At 37.5% G+C, this 18,322-nt stretch overlaps 1 protein-coding gene across 5 annotated transcripts in view; it reads left to right on the top strand.

Moving 5' to 3' along the window:
- Window positions 1-11,107, top strand: part of BRD1 (bromodomain containing 1) — a 63,743-nt gene extending 52,636 nt beyond the window's left edge. For all 5 annotated transcript variants that reach the window (XM_082001103.1, XM_082001101.1, XM_082001102.1 and 2 more), the window contains exons 10-12: window positions 4,471-4,580; window positions 7,184-7,338; window positions 10,087-11,107. In XM_082001103.1, coding sequence (XP_081857229.1) covers window positions 4,471-4,580; window positions 7,184-7,338; window positions 10,087-10,270 — 449 coding nt within the window. In that variant the 3' untranslated portion in view covers window positions 10,271-11,107. The remainder of the gene's footprint in view (window positions 1-4,470; window positions 4,581-7,183; window positions 7,339-10,086) is intronic.
- Window positions 11,108-18,322: the final 7,215 nt, after the last annotated feature.

Here is an 18,322-nt window from a genome sequence, read left to right as displayed (position 1 = left end):
TTTTAACAACATTACTTTATATATGACTATATATTCTGTCTAATTTGAGCTCTTTTGGCTGCCTTCTGCATCCTGTTACCTCAGATCAAGAAGAGGAAATAAGTAGGAGTGAAGTGAAAACTGTCTCTTACATTCTGTGCATAACTGGAATCTTACCATGATTTACTTTTATTAGTAAAATCAGAGATTTTACAAAGAAACTAAAATAAAAGGTTGCTCATTCTTGGTAAAATGTCTCAAGCAGTTCTATCTGACAGAGTATATATGATTTAGAAACAAGCACAGTGCTTACAGTTACGCTGTCTTTAGGTCCGAGAAATATCTTGTTTCTATTTACAAGATGCTATCTCAGAACCTATGGTATGGTATGTTGTAATACTGCAATTATGATGTGATGCAGTTTTGCATTGATTAATGGATGTAGTCATTGTAATGCATGCACACTGAAATATGTAAGTTCAAATGCAAACAATGTTACAAGAGTGCTGTTGAATTCACCAAGTCAAGTGTGCGAGTTAAGGAATGCTGTTTTCTGTTGTACTGCTGCCACGTGCAGCATTTTTGACTTGAGACTGATGTATGCTTTAGAACCAGGTCCACTCAGAATACTTGGTGAGTTAAGACTGTTATGGAAAAATACGTTATATATTGAAATATGAAGACTACATTGAGATACAGAGGATGAATTAAAGTTTCAAAAGTGGCTCAGAATTCTTTCTAACTTCTGGGGCTTGGACTTGTAGGCTTAGTAGGGTTTTCTTGGTTTTCAAATAGAATTAACTGTATGTTATATCTTACTGTCCTTGGGGTGCGAGCGCACTGCAAGATGAATAGACATGTGCGACGAGTAGTTTTCATTAATAGCTGCTGTGTACAGAGGTGTGCTGAGGTTTGTAGGTCTTAGATTCCTTTATAGGGTCAGGAAGTTACTGCACCAAAGTAGCAAAGTGTTCTTCTGCCTGTCCCACCTGAACCTTGCCCATTCCTTTTGCCTGGCTATTCCTTGTTCCCTGATCCAGGATTCTTATCTAGCTCTCCTGTTCCCAGGCGCTGTCATGCTTTTTGTCCCAGTTTTCAATTGTTTGTCCCCATCTTTGTCCAGTCAGTTGCTCCACCTTCTTGTCAGATTTATTTCTTCCATCGGTAAATCTTAGTGGTGGTATTTTTCCCAGCAGTGTCTAGGTGCTGCCTTTCCCTTCAGTCACATCAGACTGGTGAGCAGGAATGGGCAGGGGGCAGGTTGTAGGGGAACATTTTGCTGCTTTTGACTGAAACAGCTTTCCCCTCTGCGTGGTCTTAATTTCAACAGGTAGCATTGATAGCAGAAAGAACACTTTGTCCAGCCAAGAGTTACACAATAGAAGGAAGGTTTGGATTTATCATTTGTACTGAAGAATGATCCATCGGCACTGCTGGTACCACAGCTACCTCTTGGGTGACAGTAGTTTTGGTGCTTAAATATGCTATGTGTCAGTGGATTTGTCTGCAGGTTTAGGTGTTAAAATCAGTTTCCTCTATGTAATTAAAAAAGGAGGGGAAAAAAAGAACAAAACAGTACTGTGCACTGTTAATCTGGTCATGTTTCAGTAAAATCAGCTTTCCTGTTTGTGGCTGAAGTTTCTGGTTTAAAATAAAATTGGCCTATGAGGAGCTCACATTCCTTGCTGAAAGCTATGCAGGTACTGAGTTTGAAGTTCTTAGCTGTTTTTGAAGACAGAAATGCCGTAAAGTTTTGAGGCTTGTGACGCTGGCACCTAATGGGTGTTCTGCTCAACTTCCTACAAAAAACTAAACACATTGACTTTATTATGAGAATGATACTGAAAAAAAAAAGTTTGAAAAATATTGTAAGTAAAAAGTCTGTAAGGGGAGGAAAAGTGTAATGAGACATCCATATCTTTACCCTAAACTCTGCAGGATATTATGTCTGGTTTGTAGTATTTTGGTACTGTTGGTTTTCAGCTAGTGGGAGTACTGTTATTTAAAATCTTTAGCAGTACGTTATCCTGACTGCTAACTTAAATTCATTGTCTCTCATAGCTTGAGGAAATAAAGGGTTGTTTATTAGAAAACTACTAACGATGTGTGCTAGTATAGTAACCCTCTATCACCACGTGGAATAAAGTCTCAATAGGAAAGGTTCTGAGACTCTTCCCTACTGTGTGTACACCCGAGAAGTCTCTGAAGGAATCTGTCTGCATGCATCCTGTCAGGTTGTGTATGACCTTCTACTCAGGATTAAAATATCACTTTATTTGTTTCATATCAACTCTGCAGCTGAGAATAATGTAGGTTTCTTTTCTTTCTTGTTAGCTGTCCTGGAGAAGAGGACTTGTACATTTTTATTGTTCCAGATAGAGTTCTATATATTTTTTTCAAAATAGTCTGTGTATGAAGGATACATTAATCTAAACCTTCATGACTCTTTCTGACATGTGACTACTTAACATACTGGTCTTAATAGAGCAGAAAAATAAAGCAGTTGCCTAAAGTGCTTTTTGTGTTACGTTAAGAGTTGCGCTGATTATTTTGAGATATTACCACAATGGTTCATCTCGATTTGACATATTTTTCCATAATATCCAGGTTTTTATATATTTAGCTATACCCTTTAGAAGTACAAGAATGCCTATATGTATTATATTTCTGTGTATTATATGCTTATAAATGCTTTATTGAGAAAGTGAAGAATGTCCTAAAATTACCTATTTAAAAGTATACAGAAAGGAGCAAATAAACCAGTAAATAGATTTAGTAACTGTTTTTCCAAGATTATGTAGTTCAGTAAGAAATAGTATAAATAAGACTTAAGTTGTTTTCATGGTTTTGTGTAATGGACTCCACTAATTAAAGATCTCTGTAAAGCCTGCTGGGATTGATAGGAAAGAACCCTGTTTTCTTTAGGAGAGTTGTTTGAGGCCTTACAGGCACCGGAAAAATTGCATTTGTTTTTCTTACTCCTGTGATACCTACACCTATAATAGAACCTACTACTAGTAACTACTTTTAGCTTCAAAAACATCCAACATCTTCATTATGCTGTGGTGGCAAGTTATTATGAATTATTGCATTTTGATAACTAATGTTACGTAGATGTGAATCTCTAAAGTTAGACTTCTCCATGAAGTATTTTCTTGAAATGTTGATACCATTATAGATTAAAAATAAATTAGAATTTAATTAATAGCCTGTGGCTGAATATTGACTTAGAATATATTGTGGAGAATGATTGACCTCTTTTTTTTTTTTTTTTTGTGATAATCTTAAACACTTTGTCCTTGCTATTTCTACTCTTACAAGGTTTGAAAACACTTTTATTCCAGTGCTTTCTGTGATGTTGAGGTGGAACATAGATCTGCATGCCACGTTTCATTATAAATAAGCATTGCTTATTTTAAATGGTAGCAGACTGGGAAGAATTGAGGAATAAATCGTATTTTGGCAAGTAGAGAGCAACTTCTGTCAAGCATTGCCTTACTGTGAAGTGCAGTAGTAACCTCTGAACTGCATTTTGGTACCACATTTCCCCTGTACTGGAGTGCCTTCTCATTTTTACAGCTTGAGAACTTTCATTCCCTTCTTCCTACTTTTTCCACCCCCAGTTTCATCTTGAGGGGATAACTTACTGTCTTCTGCCCAGTCTCTTGACCATATCCCTGTGTGTCTTAGGGGGCCAGTCATGGTTCTGGTTGACTGAATGGCTTAAATATGTCTCATGCTTCAATCCAGTCATGAGCAATAGAGAAGAAAATGAAGGATTCTGGTAGAAGCAAGCAGTAACGTAAACTCAGTTTTCTATTATGCTGCCAGCTGAGAAGGAAAAAAAACACTGTTGCAGCTGCTTCTTCAAACGCCGTTGGTCTTTTTGAACTCTGCTGCAGGGAAAAGATGAGCAGAAAGACCGAGAGGGATGATTAAAAATAAATAAATACATAGAAATTAAAATGCCGATTAGAACTTATGCATAAGAATAGAAAAGTATACCAGACAAGCACTGTAAGTTATCAGGTGCTAATCGTACTGTTACATCTAATGCCTTGGAAACATACCATGCAACTTGCATCTTCAATACCATCACCTCTGACAGGATTGTTGTTGTAGTTTCAAAAGAAACTGGTTATTTGGAGTACCATAATTTTATGTTTTCTTTTGAGCTTTTTTCAATGGGAAAAGATTATTAGAATTTTGCAAACGTGCTTTCTGAGAATTAAGGTGTTTAAGATAGCCTGTTTCTAGAAATGTCTTAAAAACTTTATCTGTATGTTTGGATTAAAGTACTGGTATTAACGTTACCTTTGAAGAGCTGTTATGAACATTACCTACTTTTTATTGGTGTGTGCTTGAAAGGTGGTATTGGTATTTGGATTCTAACAATTATGAGATATTGCTGAGGAAAATTAAGAACTGCAGAAGATTTGTCTGAATTTTCATTCTTTAACAATTTTATATTTAATTATTATTTGTTCGTAGAAGTTGGGCATAGCAGTATGTGGATTTCAACTGATGCTGCAACATCTGTTCTTGAGCCTCTAAAAGTAGTATGGGCCAAATGCAGTGGATACCCCTCTTACCCAGCTCTGGTAAGTACACAGGTTCCCATCAGTACACTAGTGATACCGTTTCTGATCTGAAAATATCTGTTCATGAGCTTAAGGTAATTGATAAATTCCCATTCAGCATGAATAAAGGTGGATTATTCTGCCCTCTTTACCATACATCAGTTTGTAAAATGATTGCAATACCAGATGTTGAGTCAATAATGTCTGCTACCCTACCCATCTTTTGAGATGTGCAATATCTGTTGTCACAGTGTAACCCCAGATGGCAACTAAGCACCACGCAGCTGCTCGCTCACTCCCAGCTGGTGGTATGGGGAGGAGAATCAGAAGGGTAAAAGTGAGAAAAGAGCGATTTAATAGGTAAAGCAAAAGCCGTGCACACAAGCAAAGCAAAACAAGGAATTCATTCACCACTTCCCAGGGGCAGGCAGGTGTTCAGCCATCTCCAGGGAAGCAGGGCTCCATCATGCATAGTGGTTTCTTGGGAAGACAAACACCGTAACTCCGAATGTCCCCTCTTTTTCCCCCAGCTTTATATGCTGAGCATGACACCATATGGTATGGAATATCCCTTTGGTCAGTTGGTGTCACCTGTCCTCGCAGTCCAGTCTAACCTCTGGTCTCACCACCCCAGGGTGGGGATGTGTGAGAAGCAGAAAAGGCCCTGACTCTGTGTAAGCACTGCTCAACCATAATGAAAACATGCCGTATATTATCAATGCTGTTTTCAGCACAAATCCAAAACATAGCCCCATACTAGCTACTATGAAGAAAATCAACTCTATCCCAACCAAAACCAGCGCATCTGTCTCAGTAGTCTTTGTTGCTGCAATATATATTATTTTTTAAGGGATCAACAGAATAAGCATTTGGCAGGCATCTTGTTAGTGTTGGAACTGTAAGACATTTTCTGCTGCAAAATGAGTATAAAAATACTTCTGATTCTGCAGTTCATTAAAGAAGCAAAAAACTTGGTAGAGTCAGAATAAATTGAATGGTTGCATCCAGTTGTGAATGATGTACTAGAAAACTTAAAGCTGTTGTGCCCATCTTATTTTAGGAGAAATACACACAGTTTTACTTAAATCAAAGCTTGCAAAGAAAATGTTGTTGATTGAGTGTTTGGCTTTAGGCATTTGGGGTTATAGAAACAGTTTATACACTATGGCTTGATTTATATAATAGACTGGGCAGTCATGACTGTTTTAATGTGTTCTGGGGACATCAGGAAATGTAATCAGAGTCAGGTTTTAGCAGGGCCTGTTGCAATAGGACAAAGGGTAATGGTTTTAAGTTAAAAGAGGGTAGATCTGAGGAAGAAATTTTTCACAATGAGGGTGATGCAACACTGGCACAGGTTGCCCAGAGAGGTGGTAGAGGCCCCATGCCTGGAAACATTCACGGTCAGGTTGGACAGGGCTCTGAGCAACCTGATCTAGTTGAAGATGTCTCTGCTCATTGCAGGGGGGTTGGACTAGATGACCTTTAAAGGTCCCTTCCAACCCAAATCATTCCATGATTCTATAAAAACCTGTGGAGATGAGATTCAGAGCACTTAAGTGCCTTCAGTGGGTGACCTGAACGCTCTTGGGTGAAATGATGAATGTTTGATGATTTGATTGTCTTTTGAATGGTGTTAACACTTTAGTGTTAGAATAAGCTCATCATGACCAAAGGGGCTTCTTTTCTGCCCACTCCTTTATGTCAGCACTGCTGTTTCTCTGAGTGTGTGATGAGGAGTTTCTCTGAGTGTGATTGAGGAATTAAACCTCAGTCAAAAGAAAGTCCTTCTCCCGATTTGTACAGACTCCCCACAGTGTTAGCTTTCTGTTGATTTAGTTCCCATAATCAGTTTACTGTGGATTAAGATTGGTGCCAGTGTGGATGCTAGAAAAACAATAGAGGTTTATAGGGTAGGAGTTGGGTGGAACAGGCATGAAGTAACATAATCCCTCTTTGGTGGAAGCTGGGCGCTTGACAGTGCTGTGGTCTGCCTACAAAGGAGTTTTTCCATCAGCCTGATCAGTTTAATTTTAGCAGCATCTTTTCCCCTCTCCCAACCTTTGTTTAGAAAAAAAATTGTGACTGTAACTGCATGGTTAAAACTGAGTCATTAAATTGGATATGCAAGATACTTGAAAGTGACTTCTGTTTTCTTTTTTTCTGTTTGGGTTTCTTTTGCTTGTTTAGAGGGTTTTTTCCCTCCAGATTTTGAGTGTGGGGCTTGTATTTTGCAGAAGCAAGTATTTATACCTTAAAATAGGTGTTTCTTGAAGATAACTGAAATTCAAAAACAAAAATTTGAGGCCGCTTATGACTAGTTGCTTTTAGAAATCCTGGTTCAATGTTCTCACTCTGAAACCTGCTTGTCAGTCTGCAAAATTGTGCTAAGTGAAATTCAAATGTAACTTTTAAGAACTGATGAGGTGAAGAATGCTCTAGGCCTCCACTATGCCTAGTCATCTTATGTCAAGAAGTTATGTAAGTATGTAATACAAAGCAAATTTATGTCCAGTGGCTGTTTAGTTTATGATTCTTTTCCCATTAACTATACTTGTAATAACTGCTTAAAATAAATCACATTGTTTTAAAAATTAGGAACTGTCCTTTCTTCTCTTCTATAGATTATTGACCCTAAGATGCCTCGTGTTGCTGGCCATCACAACGGTGTTACTATACCAGTGCCACCTCTGGATGTACTGAAAATTGGAGAACAAATGCAGACCAAATCAGACGAGAAACTATTCTTAGTACTGTTTTTTGACAATAAAAGAAGTTGGTATGTTATTGAAATGTATTGTTTGATGCAGTGACTTAAAATTTTAAAAGCCTTTAGTCTAAAATAAAATTGAAACATGATCTTTCCATGGATATCTTTCCTATGGAAGTATCAACTGTAATGTTAAAATTTCATATTTGAGTCTGTTCTTGGACCAAGGCATATCATCACTGAAAGATACCTTTTTATGGTCAGTTTGGAAGAAAATAATAAAAATGAGTAGCCTTTTGGTTTGATTTACAAGCTGGTTTAATTTGTTGACCTGATAAATTTGCTTCTTTGGCTAAACAGATTTTTTTAAAGGTAATATTTTTTTAGTCTTTGCTTTCCAAATGACAACACTTTCCCCACCCCCAGTCTGCTCAAGTGCATTTTCTTCAAATTTTTAATTTCTCTAGTTAAATGCTTTACTGACACTGTCATTTGATGTTCTTAGGCCTTTGTAAATTTTTTCATGAAATACTCCGTTTTTCCATTTCTTTCAGCATCAGCAATATGCTGTGTGGAGCCTGAAGGGATAATTCACAGAATAAAATATTCTCTTCCCCTTTTGCTAGTTTTTTATTGTGGTTTTGTTTTTTTTTTTTTAAGTTAGGGTTTTTTTGGTGTATTTTTGTTTGGTTGTTGGGGAGGGGGGGAGGGGTTGCCAGATACGGAAGCTTTTCATCTACCTCTCTTTCTTACTTTCATCAAGTTACATACTACTTTCCTGTGTTGTTCTTAATCTGTCTCCTCCCTAGGTTTCCACACAGTTCAAGCTAGCTTTAAATCCTTATATCTCAATTTTACTGTTGAATTTGCTTACACTTAACAGATACCATTTTCCTCTTTAGCTGATCATATGTGATGTCTCGAAATGCTGCCATTCTCCTCACTCTCTCTGTCCTAGTATGCTATCATCTAAATAACTTCCTGCCTGAAATTTAGAACTGGTGTTTGCTTTCCTGTCCCCATAGGTTGTTTGGAATAATCATGATTCTTTGGCTTGCTCTCTCTGTTCTTCAATTCTTTTCTTAATTAATTGGTACTTCTTCATGATGTTTTTTCAGTTGCACAGGACTCCAATGAGATCCCGCCTTTGTTCTTCCATTCTTCTGCATTTCTTCATAGAAAACATCCACATTTAAACATACTCAGTATCCTGTTTCTTGTTCTTCTGTTACTGGTATCACAAGTGTAATGCATGCTCTCCCCAGCCACTTTCTTAATAATTGCTGTGATTACTACTTGATCTTGGGAGTCCTCTGCAGCTTAAACCTTTCTGATTCATTCCCATATGCAGGTGATCCTAAATCTTGCAAATATTGTGCAAAACTGTCTCTAATGGATACTCTGCATAGACGGAAAGGCTAAACATTTTTCCAGCCCTCCCCCCGCCCCCAACTTTTTTTTGGCAATGGTTCTTTCATCCTGATTATTTTGGCACTCATCATTCTTAATTTGCTTTTGTCTCTTTTACTCCTGAAACCATGTCTGTGATTTTCATTCACTTGCAGAGTATATGTCATCTTCAGTCTGTGATACCAGCTTCTGTCACCGATGGATTACCTTTTCAAGTAGTCATATTTGTTTCTTTTCCTTCACTTCTTGCATCTGCAGGACTTGGCAAGATTTCTATTAAAAAATGCTTTCTTAAAACTTCCCTTTTATCTGTATTAAAACTGATAATTGTTAGCCTGCTGCTTATCATGCTGGTCACTGATGTTACCATTCTGTACTGTTCTCTCTGTATCCTTGTACTGACTCTTCACATTTTTTTGTTTCATTGTGTGTGCTCAGTACAATGGGGTTGTAGTTTAGAGTGCTTTAATAAAAAACAGTATTTCAAGAGACAATTTTACTCAGTTAAAATATCTGGAGAAAATGTTTTATATCAGACTTTACTGTCTGATTTGCAGTTGGTTTGAGTCCAAATGGATTCCCAAACTGAAGTTTTTAAACAGAAGCATGGCTTCTGCCGTTTGCAGGGTTGGAATTGCAGACTACAGTAACATACTTCAATAGATATTCATTAGTTTACCTAACTTTTGTTTTCCTTAATACCTCTAACATAAGAAAAGAGGATTAAGATAAACATTTATGGAAATTAAGTAAATTTAGTTCATACATTTGTAATTACTTAGAATGCTTTTCCTTTAACAAGAAGAATGGGATCTAGAGCTTCTTTCATTATCAGTCCTCTGGGTCCAGCAATTAATGATATTCGTGGAGCTTAAAACAGAAGAGTACCCTGAATACTGAGTTAGTGGGATTTCATACTGTGGGGTAAAAGCAGAACTTCTTGGCGGTGTAGCTTTCCCCATAAAGACCAAAATTGAGATGTATTAAATGTAAGGCAAAAATTCATCATCTGCAAATTCCTTGAAATAATGGAAATGAAAGAATGAGGAGAAACAATACTCTGTCAAATTAAACTTGTGTCCCGTTCATTGTTAGTTGCTGCTGCCTGTTCTTAAACTAAACCGCATCAGTATTCCATGCTAATTTTTTTCACTTGATACTTAATATCAATCATAAATAAGTATCACTGAATTGAAATGTATTCTTTGTTTTGTGGAAGAGGCGTTCTTAATATTTCCTGTTATTTAAGGCAAGTAAGTACTATCTTAAGAAGAATTTTCTCACTTCATTTAAGATTGTAAATCTGATCTGGTCTATGAGAAACACAGTGTGGTAGCCCTGACATTTCTGGACAAACTTGTTGATTTTATTCTATATTTAACATACTTATTTTACCCTTTCTTACAGGCAGTGGCTTCCCAAGTCCAAAATGGTTCCCCTTGGGATAGATGAGACCATAGACAAGTTAAAAATGATGGAAGGTCGTAACTCAAGCATACGAAAAGCAGTAAGAATTGCTTTTGATCGTGCTATGAATCATCTGAGTAGAGTCCATGGAGAACCAGTCAGTGACTTCAGTGATATTGACTAACAGAGATTCTACCGAGGCATGAAAATACCACACAGACTTGAACTCTACTAATGAACCTCTTTGTCTAAAAGAATGTATTGAAGATACAACCCCTTAATTGTTGATTCAGTGGCTGAGTTCTGCAAACTTGAAATAGTTGAGCAATTCTTCTAAATCACCATTGCCATATTGATTAATGATTTTATCGTGTTGTAGTTTGGAGGATTTTCCACTAAACCTGTTAAAATGTCTTGTTCATAGTGTTCATAATTGTACATAAATGTATATTCAACACTTAACTTATTCTGATTTTAGAAGTAGCTCTTTAATTCCTTTTATAATTTTGCTGGGGAGGGAGTTGGTTTTTGTTTCCATGCTTTTTACTTTTTTTTTTTCCTTTCTTTCTGAGGTTAAGTTACCTAAGCACCATCTTCCAGCTTAAGGTGTTTAGTGGATCTTAAAGCCTAATATCAAAATGGCATCAAATATATGTTTGCCTGAATCATATACAATATGGTGCTGCTTGTATCATTTCTTCCTTGGTCTGTAGCTTCTGAAAAAGACTTCTGAATGTTTGTGTAAATCGTTGCTCTTTGCACAAAGTACCACATATTTAAGATTGATGTAAATTTACAATTACAAATATGTATTTTAAGAAAGGATGTTGCATTATTTTGGAGGGTACTTTGTGAGAAAGACTTCAAGAAAAAAATTATACTATGTACATCACTTGCAAATCACCAAAAACACTCCATTGTTGCCCAAAATAACTTAAGATTCTTTTTGTTTTAAACAAACCTGGCTTAAAGCCTGCAAGCACATTATTTCTTTCAAAACCATATCCCATTTATCTCCCGTTCATTTAATTTTGTTGGTATGTGTGCCTCCCTGTGTTTTATTTATTGTAGAAAATGTATTAATTTGCTTTATAATGAAAAATAAAATTGACAAATATATTGATATGCATTTTTATACAGGCACATAAGAAGACAACTTGCTTTGGGAGAAAAATGTATTGGAAATTGTATAAAATAACTTGATGGTTTGTGTGTAATTTGATTTTTTTGTAACCTGTAATCTTTTGTTTCCAATGAGGGGATTTATGTAACTTTTAATTTAGAACACTTTGGTAGCAATAGAAACTTTGGATACATTTTTGTATGGTACATGTGATGTATATAGAATTAGTACTTTATTTTTATTTTTAAGAAGTAAAGCATTATGTTTGGGCAGGGGGAAGAAGGAGGGTGGGTTTCCAGAACTGCATTTTTATATTAAAAAGAAAAAAAATAAAGTCAAGATATTGATTGTTGTAGCTACTTTATTCCTACCTTCACTGAGATACCGAATTTGTAACAATGAAAATGGCAAGGTATGTTTGCAATGTGATTTATAATGACTCCATTATTTATAAATGCACTGTGTTTGAACTCTTTTGCAGTGATATCTTAAATACTGTACCAAGTTATATAATATGAAACACCAAATAATGCATATGAATGCACGAAGTATTTATGCCCAGCTTTTTTTATAAAGGATTAGCAAATACAGCAAAACCAGTACTTTTTAAATCTTTTTTTAAAACTTCATTGAATAGCATACTTCATTGTTAAACCTGCTTGAGTCTTTATTTTAAAGGGACAATTACTTTTTAAATAGTTTTTAATGTTTTTATTCTCTCTATTGTTTGTAATACCCCCTTAGAAGCTTGAAATAAAATTTCTTTCTCAACTGTTAATTTTGTCCTGAATTTAGCCCCTGAGATTGTGCTGTAGTGCCCACTCTCTTACTCCATGACTGAACTGTTACAGAGGCACCACTGCAAGAACCTGAGAGTTTCCTTGCAGTGGCATGCAGTATCGTCCTTACTGAGCCCTCTGCGTGGTAGGTACTCTAGTTGGGTTACACCAGCTGAGAGCAGTTGCCTATAATGGACTCCAGTAATGACAAAGATTAGTTGGATAAATTTCAGAAATGGTCAAGCAAATAGTTTCTCAGTCTTGACAGTGAACACAGCTTTAGGGGGAGTAGCGATGGCCGGTATCCTCTAAGGACTGTGGTGGAGGTGCTCTGATAGAAACAACAGCCACATCAGATACAAAACTAAAATGAAAATTTGGTGGTTTGCCTTAAGTAGAACTTCTGCGTGGGGACTTGAAGGATCTGCCGTAATAACCATGCTCATCTTTGAAGGGAATGGAGCTTCATTTGTGCAATATTGAGACAGTAGAACAACTTGTGATCTGCTAGGACTGCCTATTAAGTCTTCCAAAAAAACAGCGTGCATCAGATCGTATTTCAGATGTGTTCCAACAAATGTACTCAATTTGGTGCGTGTGAAACTGGATACAATGATTCACAGCCTCATTCTGGCAAGCAGAGAAGATGGTTTTTTGGATCTGTCAGACCTAGAAAAGCTGAAATTACAGTTGCAAGAGGAGTAGGAAGATGATATTTTGGTACTTGTAAGAATTTTGACATCAATTCCCAGAAAAAAGAAAAAGCATACACAACAGTTGCAAAATGATTCATGAGAAGGCTTCCCAGGTTCTCAACTGCTTCTGATGGTAGCAACAGAGGAGGGGGGAAAAAGCACCTTGTTTGAAAACAAAAGCAGAGCATTGATTTCATTATGCTGTAACAAATTGTTTGATCATGTCTTCAGTGAAAGCTTTATTTTGAATTTTGCTCAGACTTCCAAGTTGCATTTTCTGGCTTTTATCTTCAGAGACGGCTCCATCAGTTCTTGGAGAAGGTGAATTTGCGGCCTTGATCTCAGAGGTGTCTGTATGTACTTAAGAGAATTCTGAGCTGGAGAACTTCACTGATTAAGAGAGGCCTGTTAAGTGTCCTAATGAACCACACTGTGTATTCTTGTGATGAAACTGGCATGAAAGGATACGTTGGGGTCTCTTTTGTGTACGTGATGGAAATCATCCCAGATACTGTCTGAGAGGAGGCTGCAGCGGCGGCTACAGCTGTTGCCATGCTCTCTCGCGCCGAGGTTGAGTATCATCCAGAGGCTCTTCAGATGGGGTTAAAGTCTGAGAAGTTATTTTCAACTTGTCAGTTTTCAGTGTGACTTGTAACGTGTTTTTAAGGGATTTCATACCTATTTTGGAAAGAAAGTCCAAGCTCCAAAGCTGCTTTATTTCCAAATTCTTGGGCCTGACCAGATACGGTAGTTAGATAAATACATGCGTATTGGAAAATGCTTCACTGCATTTTAGACCAAGTTCTGCTATGACACCATTAATAACTGTTAGAGTTAGCTGGAGTGGAAATTAGTATTTTAGTGGAGGGGAAAAAAAAGGGGCAAGACCAGACTGTATCTTACTGGTTTTTTGAGGAGTGTTGCAGCAGTAAGTCGGGGTGGATTTGCATATTCGCTACTCCTTTCTGGTATGATCACTTTCTGCTAATACAGTGAGAATCTGGGATCAGAAGCTCAAGCTAAGTGAAAATTTGTCTCCTCTTGTATTAAAATGTGAGAAATCATGTTAACAAATATTTAGGGAAAAAATATGGATAGAGAATTACTTTGAAAAAAACCCAACCTGTTCGTTACCTAACTCTGATTATTTTGAATGTTTGTTGATTGTTATTTTGTATTTTTTACACTAGAGGGAGAAACACACAGAGATTATTAACATTCACAAAATTACTATTTTCTTTTCAAAACGTTGCTGTTAAAACTTTTTTCTGGTAAACAGTCTTTTCTGCTTCTAGGATTTGTACATCAAAAGTAGCTTTCTCTGATGTTCTTGCAAGTGGGCTGTTTTGGAAATGCTTATTTTTAACTGTAGAGCTAGTACATAGAACAAGAACTCTGGATTTTCTGGCGCTCTTACTTTGTGTCTAATTGCTAGTGACAGGAAAGCTACTTTTTACATTGTGTTTTATTTAGCTGTTGGTTTTCCTTTCACAGATGTACCGGTATGGGTTTATTCTATAGTGTTTCAAACAGAAAATGACTCGGGGCCGTTTGCTGCTCGTAACGCCGCCTGAGTCAAACACGCAGCAAGCGCCGACAAAAATACTCAAGCTTGGAGGTTAAGGTGTGAGATGAGGCAATTGCTCTGTCCTGCAGGCTGGCGAAGGACGTTTGTCTTCAGGATGTTCACAAGGGAATTAAATAAACTTAGCTTTGACGTATGATCGTGTGGGTAAAGGTCATTATTTATATAAGGAAAACACTTCCCCCCCCCCCCCCCCCCGTAAGTCCATAACACAAATATGGAAGCAAAATGTAAATGGAAGAAAGATTTACTGTCCGCATTCTACTTAAAACCTTTCAGTTACCTTGTTTACATTTTTGTGTATCATTCAGTTACTATGACTTGCCTGTTTTATCAGTTCTTCCTTGAAAGGTTTATTTCCTCTAAAACTTCTCTTATAAGGTAGAAAAAGAGTACATTCAAGCTAATCAGAGTTTATTATAAAGTTGAAAATATTCTTTTGGAATAGTATGAAATTGATAAATAAGTGCTTTTTACACTTTTTTGGAAAGTGGTATTTGATGGGAGGGGGTTGTAGATTTATTTTTATCTGCCTACTTTATTCAGCTTGCTTTCATTGCCTCTGATTTTGTTGTTCATATTTTCTTAGGCAACCAGGAAAAATATCATCTAGAACAAACAGGTTTTTGAAAAGCTGCAGTTGTTCACCAAGTAGTTGTCAATGGTTTGATGTGAAACTGCGAGAACACTTTCAATAGTCTGCCTTTTGGGTCTGCACATTGGTGAATAGTATTTAATACTTTCATGCAAAATAGCATGCAAAACCCTTAAATGCTAGTCTAGATTTTTTGTGTGTGTACTTACATCTGTGTTTTGAGTGAACTTTTATTTTGCTGTAGTAGTTCTTTGGCTCATTCTTTGCTTCCTACTTGGTGTGACTTTCATCTATGGTATGTATGCCCCATACATTTCTTTACAGACTGACATGTTAGACAGACTGAACTAGCCATAAAACATCGTGCTTGAATACCAGTAGGGTTTTTTTCCCCCCGCACAGGGGGAATCTGGAATTAGACAGATGTTGTTTGTCCAAACCAGGACAAGATGATGCATTTGGGCCACAGGTCCTTTAGAAAGTAAAGACCTGTATTAAAACTGTCATCTTTTTCTTTTTTTTTTTTTCTCCTTTCAGTGGAAATAGCTGTCTGTGTGCGAGGAAAATGACTGTTACAGGATAAACAGAAAGCAAGTAAAACTACGGTCAGGTTGTACATGAACTTTACTAGCAATCTAAATTTTATGCCTTTTCTATATAACCCATATTTATGATGGTGCAACTGAGTAGTCCTTAACTTACATATTTTAGGAGAAAAGTGACATTGAAGTTACTCCTCTGCACTTCTGCCAGGAGGAGAATGTATACAAGATGTCTATAAGATGCTGATGAAGCATGAAGATCAATTTTTCAGATCAACCTCATCAAATAATTTGAACCAAGCAAATCTAATTGGCTGCATATTTGTCTGCTTCTTTCCACAGATGCTTAGTTCTTCTGAAAATGTCTGATACAGTACTTGTCAGAAGGTGTTTCCAGATGAGAGAAATATGGGGCTTGGTTGAATTGTTGATGACATTAGAAAATAGTCCTAACTTTTAATGAAAACATTACTCCAAAAGGGGATTTCAGCAGTGGAGAAAAAAGGCTTTTTGCAGTGTCTGACTGAAGAAATGTACATATACATTTTGTTTTGTTTTCTAGAAACTCACAAATTGCTATTTTTTTTCTGAGTTTTCATTACTCCCTTTTAAATCAAAGATCTTTAAACTGACTTACTTTATATGATCTCTTAAAATTCCCATGTTTATCTTGAATGTGATTTATTTTTAGTTATTTCTTTTTAATACTTCAACTGGTGTAAAAATTTTGAGGTGTATGTAAATAAATTACAGTCTTAGTTGGTCTTTCGTAGGTAATGAAGTGTTTGTAGTCTTTGGTACTAAGCAGGATCGAGGAGCCTTGTGCGTGGCTTCCTGTACACAATAGGTTTCACCCAAATTCTTTGGTGGTTGTTTTGGGGAAAAGAATAATACTGCCATCCAAGATAATGTGTAAAGACGTCACGTAAGTGAATCCAGACTTCTTCACTCTTCTTAAGCATTCTCAGATCTTACTCAGCTGGCAAATTAATCTGGATCAGAATAGGCTTCTGAAAATCATCTAAGCATAATGTTATATTTCATAGCTTTATTTTGTTGACAGATAGCACTGTTGAGCCTTTATCTCTTTTCATGTTGTATACCACCGTACATACTCTAACAAAGGCTTTTTTACATTCTTCTGCTGACCAGTTGTGATGGTGTGCTTCCCCCCGCCTTCTGCTTAAGAATAGCCACCAGTGGTGGTCGTGATGGCTGCACCTGGCTTAGGTGGGACTCTGGGGAGACGCATAACAACTCAATAGCTAAGGGCTATAAAATTTGCTCAACAGTCGAGGGCTAGTTGAGCATGCACCAACACAAATACAGCTGGTATGCAAATATGACTATAAGTTAACCATCTTACTCCATAAATAGTGGACAGCCCAGAGCCCATTGAGCTTTGGTGCCTGGCAGCAGGCTGCATGCCAGGACCTCCCCTTGAGTAGGGACACCTCTCAAGGTTACTTCTCCAGGTTGAGAGAATCCTTATTGCATCAGATACTCATAAGTGAAGTGAATTGGGAATAAGCACACTGAAACTTTGAAATCTTGGCTAAGTGATATAAAGGTTTGATTGTGCATATGTAGCAGTGTGCCCAGGTGGCCAAGAAGGCCAACAGCGTCCTGGCCTGTATCAGCAATAGTGTGGCCAGCAGGAGTAGGGAAGTGATTGTGCCCCTGTACTCGGCACTGGTGAGGCCGCACCTTGAATCCTGTGTTCAGTTTTGGGCCCCTCACTATAAGAAGGATGTTGAGGTGCTGGAGCGTGTCCAGAGAAGGGCAACGAAGGTGGTGAGGGGTCTGGAGCACAAGTCTTATGAGGAGCGGCTGAGGGAACAGGGGTTGTTCAGTCTGGAGAAGAGGAGGCTGAGGGGAGACCTTATTGCTCGCTACAACTACCTGAAAGGGTGTTGTGGCGACGAGGGTGTTGGTCTCTTCTCCCAAGTAACCAGCGATAGGACGAGAGGAAATGGCCTCAAGTTGCGCCAGGGGAGGTTTAGACTGGATATTAGTAAAAATTTCTTCACTGAGAGGGTGGTCAGGCATTGGAACAGGCTGCCCAGGGAGGTGGTGGAGTCGCCATCTCTGGAAGTGTTCAAAAAACGTGTGGATGTGGCGCTTCAGGACATGGTTTAGGGGACATGGTGGTGCTGGATTAATGGTTGGACTTGATGATCTTGAAGGTCCTTCCCAACCTAGTGATTCTGTGATTCTGTGAAGGGTAGAAAGTTGTGAGGAAATCAATCATGTCTCTTGTTCTTTTCTTAGGACTAATTTAAAAAATAATTCAAGATTATGATGGTGTTCCTAAAGGGGCGCTTCTTAAGGTTTTCTCCTTAGCATATTTGTATGTACCATTTTATAATGAAAATTATTAAGGCAGATGATATAATTTGATGTTGTAAAACAAAGATCACTTAAAAAAAAGGAGGGGAGGGCAGCTTTAATTACCACAAGTTTTTCTTTTACAATTATTTTGATATTTAATGGTACCATCAAATTCTGTTCTTCTTCAGCTCTTTCTCTTTCACTGAAAATGAGAATTATAACAGCAGGTACATTTGGAAGCATGAAAATGGAGAAAATCACAAGATGATACACAGAAGGGAGTAGAAGTCTTGGGGTTTGGACAATCCCTATCAAGGCTGTCCATGCAGCAATGTTTCCCCTCTACAATTCATGCAGTGCATTAACGCGTTGGCAAAGAAAGAAAGCAAGATTTCTGTAATGGATTTGACATGTGGTCATCAAAGCAGTAGGGTAGAGGCAACTGGGCATTAAAATTTAACGGGGCAAAGCAACAAAAAAGCTAGCTTAATAATTTTGTGGCAGGAACTATGCAACTCAATTGTTTGCAGTAGCAGGTAGTTGCCCTTGATGACCCAGAAGGTCTCTTCAATGCTGTTTTGCTACT

The sequence above is a fragment of the Phaethon aethereus genome, assembly GCF_964289735.1.
Source record: "Phaethon aethereus genome assembly, chromosome: 1".
In the NCBI taxonomy this organism is placed as follows: domain Eukaryota; kingdom Metazoa; phylum Chordata; class Aves; order Phaethontiformes; family Phaethontidae; genus Phaethon; species Phaethon aethereus.
This window is presented reverse-complemented; position numbering and strand designations above follow the sequence as displayed.